The 13,162-nt window shown below is 42.9% G+C and overlaps 1 protein-coding gene across 3 annotated transcripts in view; it reads right to left on the bottom strand.

Moving 5' to 3' along the window:
* PRTFDC1 (phosphoribosyl transferase domain containing 1) overlaps positions 1–2,800 on the bottom strand; it is a 58,090-nt gene extending 55,290 nt beyond the window's left edge. For all 3 annotated transcript variants that reach the window (XM_034760236.1, XM_034760235.1, XM_034760237.1), the window contains exon 1: positions 2,660–2,800. In XM_034760236.1, the coding sequence (XP_034616127.1) occupies positions 2,660–2,719 (60 nt within the window). In that variant the 5' untranslated portion in view covers positions 2,720–2,800. The remainder of the gene's footprint in view (positions 1–2,659) is intronic.
* Between the last annotated feature and the right edge of the window lie 10,362 nt (positions 2,801–13,162).

Here is a 13,162-nt window from a genome sequence, read left to right as displayed (position 1 = left end):
CTAGAATAAAGAATCATAAATCCTTCACAAATAATTTGCCTATCAAAATGTGTTGATTGCTGACCTGTTCTATTACATTAGCATCTTTATGAGGATTCTACCTTCATACATTGCTATATTTATCTCTGGCACGAGTCTGGTGATGCTAAACTACACCTTGAAGAAATATTATTTGTCTAAGAATCATTACTTTACGTTTACTTAGCTGCAGCACAAACATCAACTTCCTAGAGAAATGTGCCCGGCACAAAATCATGATTTGCTTGCAATTAATAATTAAAAACTGAAAATAAAAGGCATGACACAAAGACCATTGGAGTCAATAGGAGTTTTTGCACTGACTGCAATGGGCTTGGATTTGGTCATTAAAAAAAGTTACTCAATATCATTCCACATTTTCACGGGAAGAAGGGATTACATACATCCTCAAAACTTCAAGGTTTTTCAGTAGGGGGCAAGTCCTGTTCACAATAACACAGTTGCAGAAAGCCTAACAAACCTATCAATATGTTTAGAGAATTCATATTAGGAACAAATGCTGTGCCAAATCTGAAAAAAATTGGTGGGGAAATAAATGATTGAAAATAGAAACACATACAGCAGTATTTGAAAGCTATCAGTCAAAACATCTGGGGTGAAAATAGGGAAATACCTTATAATACCCATCTACTGAAATACACTGGACTGAAAGAACTTTCACAAGGGAATGGAAAAATGGTAATTTTGTTTAAAAAACTGGGGCTCTCTTTTACATTTGGAATATATGAGAACATTGTTTACACACAGTAGGTAATTTTCATTTATGTATGTAATAAGGAACCAATTGTTTCCACGTAAATTTGTGTGATCGGGCAAGATGAATGTGAGAACCATAACATTTTCTATCTTTCATAAATTCAAATTCACAATCATAATGTTGCATTATGGTTCTTTTTTTGTTTTCATGTGTATGGAACAGAAGAAAGGAAGTCTATACAAAGCACATCTCCTTTGAAATGTCTCTACTTTGCTCCAGTGCTAACGAAGTCATCAACTTTGTAATAGCATTTATTACAGAAATTACCATCTAAATGGCCAACATTAGTTTAATTTAAGTACACCAAGGGCTTACCTCTAAACTGTAAAAACACCCGTCAGGGGACACACTTATAACACAGTAGCCCCACCACAGTTTTATGGTGTACACAGGACTTTTCAAAAGTTTTAGTTAAATCATGGCTAATAGTCTCTAATCTTGTTCTGGCACTTGGTTAAAACATTGATTGGTTACAAGTACACTGTAAAATAAAAGTATTTCAATGTGTTTTTTACAATGTGGATAAGCCCAAAGAAATATCAATTTTTCCCTTTTGAAAACTTAGCTTATTCATTTATTATTATCATAACTTATAAAGCCCCATAGATGTTCATGGTGCTTTCTAAAACATATAGTTTGCACAGTTCACTACCACCTTCTGTGCACAGAAGATGAAAAATAAGAACAACCCAACAGTGCATTTTTATCACTAGGTTGTTTCTACAGCAAATGCAATTGACAATTAAATCCACAAGCCAAGACAATTCCATGGTGGACTTGTTTCCATCTAAAAATCAGTAGTCCCGTCATGTTTGGCAATTTTGCTAGTCACTGCTCAGCTTGCTTCCACCACACTAAGGGCACACATACATCATAACTGCTGCAGCCAGAGGGCACAGACAGGAAATCAAACTTCCCCAGCTCCTGGTGAGCTGCTAGGACTTCTCTCGGGCAGCCAGCCAGCCACCCACCAATACTCCATACAGGGAGGGGTGAGAAGAGTGTGCGGCAAAGAAGGTTCAGAGATACAAAGACAGAACACAGAATTGGGTCAATGGAGCAGGGGTGAGGGGGCAAGAGGAGATGGTGGAGGATGAATCACAGAACTGTTGGTGTAAGGCACAGCAGAGCAGATGGGAGTAAGTAGTACAAGTTGGGGGAGGCAGCCAGGAAGGAGACATCAGGGCAAAGCTGAAGTATTGAGCTGTAGAAGAGTTGAGCGAACAAAACTGGGACCAGAAACAGGGCAGAAGGGAGGAGATGCGGGATCAAGGTGCAGGGAAGCAAGGCTGTTTAGAAAAGATGGGTGTTAAAGGTAAAAGGACCAGGGAAGAGGAGGGGAATCAAGGCCCAGGACAGGATGGAATCAGGGTATAGTGCGGAAGGGCCAAAGCACAAAGGCCCTGGGGAGAAGATGTGGGAGATGGGGTGAGGCCAGCGTGCAGCAGCAGAAGGGCCCCGGGGGGGGGAAGATGGTAGCGGAAGATCGGGGAGGAATGAGGGGACGAAGTGGGGGTCAGGGCACAAAGGCTGTGAGGAGGAGAGGATGATGGGCGAGGAGCCAGTAGATGGGGGAGGAGAGGGCACTGCGATCAAGGCACAGGGCAGGGGGACAGGGTGGGTACCCAGGGCCATGAGAGGCGGAGCGGCGGAGGGGAGCGTGTCCAGAGGACGAAGGGCCTGGGGAAGCTGGGGTGCGATAAGGAGGCGGGATAGGAGACATGACGGAGGCGCCAGGGGCGGGACCGGGGGTGCCCTGCCCAGGCCAGGAGGCGGCAATGGCGAGGGACCCCCCAGCGGTCTGGGGACTGCGGGCAGCGCTCCCCTGGCGCCGCCCTGGGCTGGGGGGAGTTTTTCCTTTACCACAACCCCGCGGCCGCTGCCTCTCTGCGGCGCCGCGCTGCTGCCGCCCTGACCGGCCATCTTCCCTCGCCAGCCCCAGGGGAGCGGCGCGGAACCGCTGCAGCCTCCGGGCTAGGAGGGGGGAGGCGGTTCTGCTGCTCTCCGGGTGGGGGCCGGGGGAAGGCGTCGGCCTGCAAGGAGCGAAGGCCGCCGCATGCAGCGATGGGGGCCCCCTTGCGCGGAGGAGAGGTGTTACCCGCCGGGCCTCTACCCCTCAGCTGCCCCGGGCCGCCACTGCCCTTCCCATGGGGGTTGAGGAGACCCCTCCCCTGTCCCAGCTCCTCACTCAAGGGGCAGCGCCCCGCTGAGCCTGCAGAGTTCAGCCCTCCCCCAAACAGAGGGAGGATGGGGCATTGGTCCCACGGAGGACTCCCCCCCCCCAACATACCGTGTACAGGCTCCTCAATAGAGGATGGGGGCATCATCCCCACCCTGGTGCGCACATATAGCCTGTGGCCCCTGCTAGAGAGCCCCCAACATAGTGGGGTGTGGGACAAACCCCACTAGGGCCTCATCCTCCCGAGCATGGAAATGGGCTCCCTGGAATAAAGTAGTGTGTTAATGAGATTCCGACCCATCCAGAGGGATGTACCTACAACCCCTTCTGATGGCAGTGAATAAATTCAGGCTCAGAGGCTGTGGCAGTGAACAGGCACTGTGTATGTGCCAAGATAGAAACAATTGACAGACCTTAGGTTTACATCTGGCCTCTGGGTATGCACGGGCATCTATAAGAAAAGCCTCCAGCAAGCACAAATTGACTACCTTTGAATTCGTGTCTGGGGGTATTATATTATTTTCATTTGTGTTACTGTAGTGCCTATAGGGTGACCAGATGTCCCGATTTTGGGGGCTTTTTCTTATATAGGCACCTATTACCCCCAACCCTCCCGTCCCGATTTTTCACGCTTGCTATCTGGTCACCCTAAGTGCCTAGGAGCCCTACTCATGGACCAGGAGCCCACTGTGCTAGGCGTGTACAAGCACCAGTCAGCAAGCTTTATTATTAAGATACAATATATGCCACAAATGCACTTAAACTGTTCTATACCCTGATATTTCAGTTCCTTACAGTAGGGCTTAAAATGAAAAATTAGACTCATGCTGCTATACCCTCCAAATATCATGTATATTTAACTTCCATTGGTACATTTTTATGGCCCATCCATAAGTCAATTGTGCATCTCCAAATAAATTAATCATGCCTCAAATTAATGCTTCAATTCCCCCAATCAAATTATTGTTACTAAATATTTGTTTCTGCTAATGCGCATGGTACATCAAATACTTTTCAAACATAGAAGTTCTCTGCCCTGAAGAGCTTACTGCCTGAGAAAGAAAAGATAAAATAGAGTCACAGAATATGGGAGAGGGCGAATGTGACACATAGGCCCCGTTCTTTGCAAACAACTCTAGTCTCAGGCCTGACAAACTCACTACATCAAATACGTTGCTTACAGGATATTTGTCCATAAAGGATAACATGTAATGTCTCAGTTGAAAACTTGAAACTTATCAATACTCATAATCATTGTGAGATGTGTGTACAGGCAATATTTAAGGAATAATGTAACTATATTGAAAATTATGCCCACGGAGGAAAGAGTAGTCACCTGGGAATCATATGTCTTGGTGATTGTAGTAAGATGAGGCCCTGAAACATAACCTCTTGTGTCAGAGGCCCAGTCTGAGGCCTGAAGCCTGAACCAAAGTACTTCCAGGCATTGCTAAGGAAAAGCTGGGTTGTAAGCCAGAGGCAGGCCCCACTTACAGAAGTTGGCAAGAAGAGGGCTGCTAGAAGCAGGTGCATCTTAAAGACAGGGTCAAAAGGACAGCATGATGGATAGAAACAACATGATCAAAGGAGGAGGCAGCCCCCAATGAGTCAAGGAGCTGTACTTCAATACGTCAGTAGGGATGAGTAATCTGTCCTGTAACTGTATGAAAGTAGGTCCCAGAGTGCGCCTCTTTGTCTGGCCTAGGGGGCAGTGGAAAGTCCCGCCACTGACTGAGCCGGTCCATTGCCAGGGGGCATAGTATGTCTTGTAGAGTCTACAGGAAACTATTACTGTGCTTCGTTTGACAATAAACGTGGCTCGGGTTCCTTCGTACCTTACTAGAGTCTGTGGTCATTGGGGGTTCTCTTGGGGTTTGCTGTGTCAGCTATCTGCGCAGAGCCGGGGCAGCATACAAAGGGAACACGCACACAGCCGACTGTTATCATCATCGAACAAGAGCAGAGCACCACACCGCTAGCGACTGACAACAGTGATAACCTATTCAAATGGGAAGGAATTGTGTCCAGTCTCCCTGGCTAGCCAATTATGTAATGTATGGTTCAATTGCCTACTCTTACCCTATCCCAGAACTGTCAATGAAAAACCATCAAAGACAACTGCAAACAGTTAAAACCATGTGGAGGTAAAAAGGAACATTATAACAGACGGGATCACCCTATCTATTCATAAAGACAGAAGACTGTTTCAGTATAACACAGATGTAGGAGATGCCCTCTGGAGCCATTCACTGAGGAGACATTTTGAGCAGGGGTGTTTTTCATGAAAGATTGGATCCTGGTTCCTGTGAAGCCAGACAGCTCTGCAACAGACTGAAATTTGGGGGAAAACCTACGTTATTAAATACAAATGGTAACTATTAGTAAGTGTAGGCCCTAGTTCACATTTTACTTTTTTTTTCAATTGTAAGCTTTTGTTTCCATCATTCTCTTGTTTCTAGTGGAATCTCTATTATTTTTTAAGTAAACCTTCTTTTGTTTCACTAAAAGAGCTGTGTGCTAAACAGGAGCGGTGGTTTAAGGTAAAACTGCTAAACTGGGGTACACTTCTCCTTTGGGGCAGAGGATCTGAGTTTCTGTGAGTAGCCAGTATCAAGGGCTGGATATCACAGGGGAATACTTCAAAGTGACTTGGGGACTGGGGTGTACCTCTTGTTAACCTGCAAAGCAAAGACAGGGCTGGCATAGCCCAAAAGAAAATGCTTGAGTGCAGGTGTCAGGACTGAGATCCCCACTTTGAACTTTAGGGTACAAATGTAGGNGAGGGATTTATAGTACTGTACACAGGACAGCTATTACCCTTCCCTTTATAGTTATGACAGCAGGGGTGAAAGTAGGCCAGTACGGGCCGGTATGGCGTACCAGTAATAAGTGGTGGTACTGGCCCATACGCAGCCAACATTAAAGCGCTGCCCCTTTCTCCCCCCCCCCTCCATTGGCAGCCCTGCCGGTAGGGACTCTATCAGCAGGGCCACTGACGGGGAGGGGGGAGGTGGGTAAAAAGGGCAGCTGCCCTGGGGCCCAGCGATTTAAAAGGGCCCAGGGCTCCCGGCTGCTGCCACCACTACTATGGCAGTGGTCAGAGCCCTGGGCCCTTTTAAATCGCCACCGGGGCCCAGGGCGGTGTGGGCCAGGCAGTATGGATGGGCTGGCTGGGAGAGGCTGACCCCCAGCCCCGCCCCTTCTGCCCGGGGCCCAGAGCTGGGCCCCCATACCAGTAAGTCTTCTGTGTTACTTTCACCCCTGCTTGAGTGGCTGAAAGACTGGTGGTGCTAGAGAACTAACACCTAATTATCACAGGCAAGAGTCCCTCACACTGGAGTTAGGGGGTAACAAGGTGCCTCTTAGTCCTGGGTACTCTGAGAACCATCAGAGGGACACCAAACAGGTCAGGTGACAAGGTGGTGATTTGCTATGTGCTGACAAGAGAGTTTGAATAACACAATCTTTTTATTTTAATATAGGGAATATAGACAATCCCAAATATTGTAACTCTTACAGTTATTTGTAGATGTCATGGTGGAAGTGGTCATTTCAAGAGACTTGAATACGGAAAAGGTGGTGTTGGCTCCATGCATACAGTGTGATAGAAGAAGTTGCAGATGGATTAATAAGAGAAGCAAGTAAATGATGTGTCAAAGCTGGCATCATTGGCAGAGTGAACAGGATGGGGCAACATTAAAAGAGACAGATGAGGACAGAGTTGTGGAGAAAGCTTGGATTTGATGTAGTGGAGGAAGGGAAGTCAGTGAATGGATGAAATGGAGTGACATGGTCAGAATGACAGATGAGCAGCATAATACTAGCTGTAGCTTTTTGTTTAGACACAGGGGCAACCTGAGTGTCAGGGAGGCCAGATAGCAAGTGATTGCAGTCATTAATCAATTAATGCTGTCTTCCACCTTTGAAGAGCTCCTTTGCTGCTTCTGCCTCTACTCCATCCAGGTGTGTTGAAAATGACATTGGCTTCCCTACTCTAGGGTCTTCCTTCCTCACTCTTCCTCTCCTCCTCTTAAAGGGGCAGCAGTTCAGGAGCCATTCTGTTCCCTGCTTTCCCGCTTCTGATCCTGTGAAAACTGTAACAGCTACAGCTGCTCTGCTTTCAGCCCTTCCCTTCTCCTGAAAAGGAGCATCCTCCTCTTAGGCCACTTTGATCACTGACTACCTCTAATTTTCCTGTTAAAAGAGAATGAACTTTGAGCTGCTCTGCCCTTTTTCCACCCTACCATTTAGAGGAAGAGACAGCCCCACTCAGCTCAATCTTCTGGGTAAAATTTCGAATGGCCCAGAGCGATGAGTCAAGTGGGTTTTTTAAGCTATGACTTGCTCTATTACTTATTTTATAAAAGTGTGGCTGGTAGAATTTTACAAGTCCTAGTAGGTTAATTGAAAAAGAATTGGTATGTAAGGATGTGAGAACAGATTGGTCCATAGCAAGGTATGGGCCTGACAGCTGATCCTCAATGGCAGACTAGAAAGGCATTTTTAATTTGGTTCACTACTTTTAAAAAGTAGCAAGTAATGAAAATAAACATAAGACATTCAACAGAGAACACTATCAAAACATGAGGGAGTGGATGGCCTCTGGGGCTGGTATCGATGAAAATTTTTCACGATGAAGGTCTCTGCTTAAAATCTGGTTCAATTGTATAGTGACTAAAAGTTACCATTTGATAGTTTTTTGGTGGTTTGTGTGAAATAAATTTGTAGTCTTCATCCATTTAATGGATAAATATCTATATAAAAAACATCACCAAGTGGCACTGTAGTAGGCTGAAAGAGCAGTGATATCAACAATTGAAAGAGCGTGGAAACTGAACTGGAATTTTTTCATCGTTGGATGTGGTCCCTCCAGTTTCGGGAAGTTTGCACTGCTGCTACGTATGCTGTGTTTGTTCTGGATTTACAAGGCTGGCTGTCAATTTACCACCTTTCACAAACATTAAAGTCACTTAAAAAACACAGACACACTATCATTATTTCCCATCTCTTAAACACATGCACTTTAATATATTTCTTAATAATTAGAGATGTATAAAATGCCATCAGATCTCTGGATTCTCATTTTCCTGTTAGTGTCTCCTGCAAATAATCAGGAAGAAAGTTAATAAATCTTAATCTAAGAAAAAATCTGTTTAATTTCATTTTTTTAATCAAATCACTGATCCAGATCCATAGGCACTTGTAAGGTTTTCAGTTCTTATAGATCAGAAGTGTGTGAGAAGTCAGTCTAGAGCCTCAGTAATCCTCCTTAAATCTAATATACTCATATTTAATTGTGTCCATGTCCTGGCTCCCATGCTTTCTCTGTCACAGAACTGGGCTTTTTAAATTCAAAGCTAGCTGAATTACACCTGTGATTGCAATTAAATATTGTCATTGATTTATATCTGCTGGTCTCTGGAACCATATGAATCTCTTCTTCAGCCTGTTTGGACCATGTGGCAATTCAAAGGGAAATTTTTTTATCCTTTTAATCTAGTCCTTCCTGCTTTACTCTATCACTACAAGATCCACTTCTGGCATAGAGCAGCACAAGAGATCATCCTTTCTCTAGCTACAGTAAATCAAAGATAGAAGGTTAATACAGCTGGAGGAGATTACTAGAGCCCTGCAAATTCGCAGGTATCTGCATCCATTGTGGATATCCGCAGACCATTTTTTGCTGATCACGGATCAGATGTGGATACAAATTTTGTATCTGCGCAGGGCTCTAGAGATTACCATGAAAAAGAGAATAAAAAATAAATGCCTAGAACCACTACGCAGACAAACATAAGCAAGAAGCGTTTGTTCTTTCCTATAAGATCTGGTAACTGGCAATGTTCTGTCAGGCTTCCCCTCAGTGTTCTTTCCCAGGACAATTTTACAAACAGGGTTCATTTCAGAAATGTATTGAATTGTGTCAAGTACTGCCAATGCCAGAAAATAAGAGTAATGGAAATAGAAAACTAGTGAGTCATGGCTAAGAATAATTGGAGTAGAGCTTAAAGAGTAGTGCTATCTCCAGGGATAACCAGTCTAGGCTATCAGATTTTTTTCCATTTCAGTTTATTTATTGCAATATATTTGCCTTAAGTTTTATATTATGTAATAAATACATTTTGTTTAGCCTGCGTACAAACTCAATGGTACAAATTCACCCATGTATGAGCCCACAGAAGCCAACAGAATAGTAAGAAGAGTGAATTTGATCCTGTGTTTATGATGCACTTTTTCTGTGAGGAACTGAAAGCTGCCAAAGATTTTCTATGTTATGGTTAGGCATATGTTGAAAGGAAAATGTATAATGGCCTTTAATTAATTTGTCAGCTAAAGTACAATGATCTTATTGTAAGTCATCAATACCTTTTATAATAAAGGCCAAAGCATGATTGTTGATGGTTAGCTTTAACTCTGGAAAATCTTCAGGAGTTCCAGAGATGCTTTCCTAGTCTTCTTTCTCTGTTTACCTTCTGTTTACAAGCTAGAAAGAGGAGGAAAAGAATAAACACTGCCATTAGATTCATAATCATGGGAAATGATCAAAGGAAACAAAGAATAAAAAAAAAGAGAGTACAACAGTGAACTCATACAAAAAGTAGATCTCGATACATAGCCAAAACCACAAGAAGTAGTTGGAAAAAGATACATACTAGGAAATAAAATACAAAACAGAGTCATGACCAAAGTGCACAGCTAGTATTGTAAGAGAGGCCCTTATGAAAAGAATTCTTTCATGATTCCTCACAGAACAAACTGTTTAATTTGAGTTAAATGTCATTTCCTCCTCCTGCCCTATTAATGAAGGTCATAAAGCAATGCATACAGCATCTATCTATTCATAGCCATAACTCAAGGCAAAAAAGAAAAATAGAGGGTTGAGGAGGAGTTTCAGTAATAAAAGTATGAGACAAAAATAATTTCATAATATATTAACTTTCTGCATTTTCATTAAAAACTCTCATTTTAAACAGGTTATAACCTTTGAATCTACGTATTAAAGACAATAGTATGTATCAGAAACATTTAAAAATCCATTTAAATATGTAACATGAATAAAGGTTATGTTTTATCTTTGTGGATTTTAAATAAGTATTAAAAATAAAGAAAGCAGGAAAATCCAAAATATGTCAAGTATGTGGCTTAAATTGGCAAAAGCCTTGAAATTCAGGGCCGAAGCTGAAACTCTGTTCTTAACTTATAGGGGGCATCAAAACAGAAAGTAATCTTCCTGTTTATAAAACATCATGAAGTTCCTGGCCATGGCAAAGCAGGTAAATCCCATTATTGTTGCTGAACAAGACATTTAGCTTGGCAGTTTCATACAAAGTAATCACTGAATACAATAAAAAATAAGATGTAATTAATGTATAAAAATAAAATAAGATGTGGTTTCAGATTTTCTAGCTGCCATATACCATAGAATTCTGAACTATTATAGGGTTAACATTTTATATTAATTATGCAGCAAATCCTGCACCCACAGAAGTGGTTGCTGAAGACCCTGAATGCATCAAAACCAATGTCCCACTGTGGTAGAGGATTAGACACATGCTGCAGACCATTGAGCAGTGCTCCAAGAAGTTTTACTGCATCTAGCAGCACAGAGGGGTGTTGGGCAGAGCTGTCCAACTAGGCAGATAGACTGGACAGCCTCCTACCACGTACAGAAGGGAGGATGCAGCAGTTAGTGTGGCTACGGCAGCAAATCAGCTATAGAGTGGCTCTGCAGACTAGGATGAGGACTCCTGACACCTTATTCAACCCCAGACTTCAGGAAAACTACTACATCTGAAATTTACAGGTGAGACTTGTAACACTCAGCATTTATGTATCATCTTAACTCTCACTGATGAGCACTAACTCCAACAAAAAGAACAGGAGTACTTGTGGCACCTTAGAGACTAACAAATTCAACTGAAGTCAGTGGAGCTACTTGTGTGTGTATCAGTGCTCACCAAAGCCTGCACAGTCCAGCCCTATATCATAAAATGGCACAGCTACTGCACTAGAAGGTTGAAATCTGACATTCAAGATGTCAACAAATTTTTGTATGACCTTTAAATCTCAATATTATAGACTGCTTGGCAAAACTTTCATCTTGGACTTATTTGGTCCAGGATAAGCATCTTTAATACAAAGCTAGCTTATTTTTTTTATTAATTTCACTGTGCTAGGTTAGAATGACTGACAGCCTTACTTGGCAAGTCCCTAGCTCCTGAAGATATTGCTTTGCTATCCATGTTTGTATGTTATTAATATAATGTTCTTTTAGCTGAAATGCAAAGTTTGTGTTATAATAAAGGAAGTATATTTTGTTTGCATTTATCTCAGATAATATTATGTGAATAATTTTTTTCTCAGCTTTTGAGAAAAATATTTAAATCTGAATGATGAAGCATTATTTCCATAAAAAGCTGTTCCTACCAAATCCCGTGACAAATTAATCATGTATGTCCATGAACAACAGAGTCAGGAAATTGTAAATAGGTTATGGGTCAGGCCTTATGTATTGAATGTAATTGCTAGAGATTTTTTACAGATTATTTTATTAATTTGATTTTTGTTTTTGTTTTTTCTGTAACTGCAAAATCTAAGAATCTGAAGCATTTAAAGAAGCATGTGACTAGCAGCATAAGGGTTCATTTTATGCCAGACTGTAGTTCAGCTCTCTATGCTACAGCCTTGGTATGCTTGCCTTTCCGCCCAATGAGGTTATACAAGTGTATTGGAGGGCAAGATCGGGCCCAATGTGTCCACCTTTAAAAGGTCCAGTCTAATTATATTAAATTTTTGTGGCGGCCACCTCCTGAAATTCAACTGCTACAGAGAATTATAGCATTGGAATGCAGGATTAGACTAGCCACAGACATCTTCTTCACAGATGCCAAGATTTTCAAGTGTCACTAGTGATTTTGAGTGCCCAGTCTGTAACAGTTTAAAAGTGGTTGATTTTCAGTGGGCATATGATTAGCACTTTCCAAAAATTCAATCCCTTTAATGCAGTGGTTCTCAAACTTTCGTACTGGTGACCCCTTTCGCATAGCAAGCCTCTAGGTGCGACCACCCCTAATAAATTAAAAACACTTTTTAATATATTTAACACCATTATAAGTGCTGGAGGCAAAGCGGGGTTTGGGGTGGAGGCTGACAGTTCATGACTCTCCAGGTAATAACCTCGTGATCCCCTGAGGGGACCCGACCCTCAGTTTGAGAACCCCTTCTTTAACATGTCTCCAGTTAAGAACCCCAAATCACTAGACACTTCTAAAAATCTTGGCCGTTTTCTCCTGACAGTATCAGTCAGTGGAATAAGAATTTCTAAAGGGGACATGGCCCAAAGTTAAAAGGCTCTCCTGGTCTAACAATTTCACAGAGGTCACTGGGAAAGAGAAGAAAGGGATCATTTGTCTCAAAGACAATACTCTCTAAAAAAGTGATTAGCAGTAGGAGGGAGCACTCCAACACAACACCACAGTGATCATGGCAATGGAGGCCACATACTGCAGTCTGCTGATAAGAAGGCAGTGTGAGCAGAAGCCCCCCTCTCTTCCAGCAAATTTTTTTTTAAATCTGACCTACAAGTTTTCATCACCTTCACCCAAAGCCCTGTAATGAAGTGGTTCAAAAGACAGGCTACAGCAGTGTTTTTTTAATTTATTTTCATTTGCGGACCCCAAAAATGTGAATGCAGGTGCGGACCCCTTTAGAAATCTTAGACATAGTCTGTGGACCTCCAGGAGTCCACGGACCACAGGTTGAAAAGCATTGTTCTTTGGTAATGACAACCTTTTGTGGACCCCTTAGACATAGTCTGCAGACCCCCCAGGGGTCCACAACCACATGTTGGAAACCACTGGGCTAGAGTGACTCAACAACATTAGTGAGCTGCACACCATCAGGTGGTGGGATGGACAGTCTTGGATGTTGGCAGTTATTGGAGTTGGGCAGCTCCACAACTTGCAGTCATGAACATGGTTTTTTGTTGTAGACTTTTTTAGTGGGCTGTTTTTTCCACCAGGTATGGTGATCTGCCACAGAGCCAGTAAACTAAAGCTTACCACAAGGCTTGCGTAGCTTGGCTTGGCATCTGATTGTGTTGAATGTGGTCTCCAAGAGACTAGCCTTGCTGCAAAATAGGAAAATCTTGAACAGGGACTCAGTGAGTGACCTTATCCTGTCACACA

Source organism: Trachemys scripta, chromosome 2 (genome assembly GCF_013100865.1).
Source record: "Trachemys scripta elegans isolate TJP31775 chromosome 2, CAS_Tse_1.0, whole genome shotgun sequence".
Classification (NCBI taxonomy): domain Eukaryota; kingdom Metazoa; phylum Chordata; order Testudines; family Emydidae; genus Trachemys; species Trachemys scripta.
The sequence above is the reverse complement of the archived record's forward strand: the minus strand, read 5'-3'. Positions and strand labels throughout refer to the sequence as shown.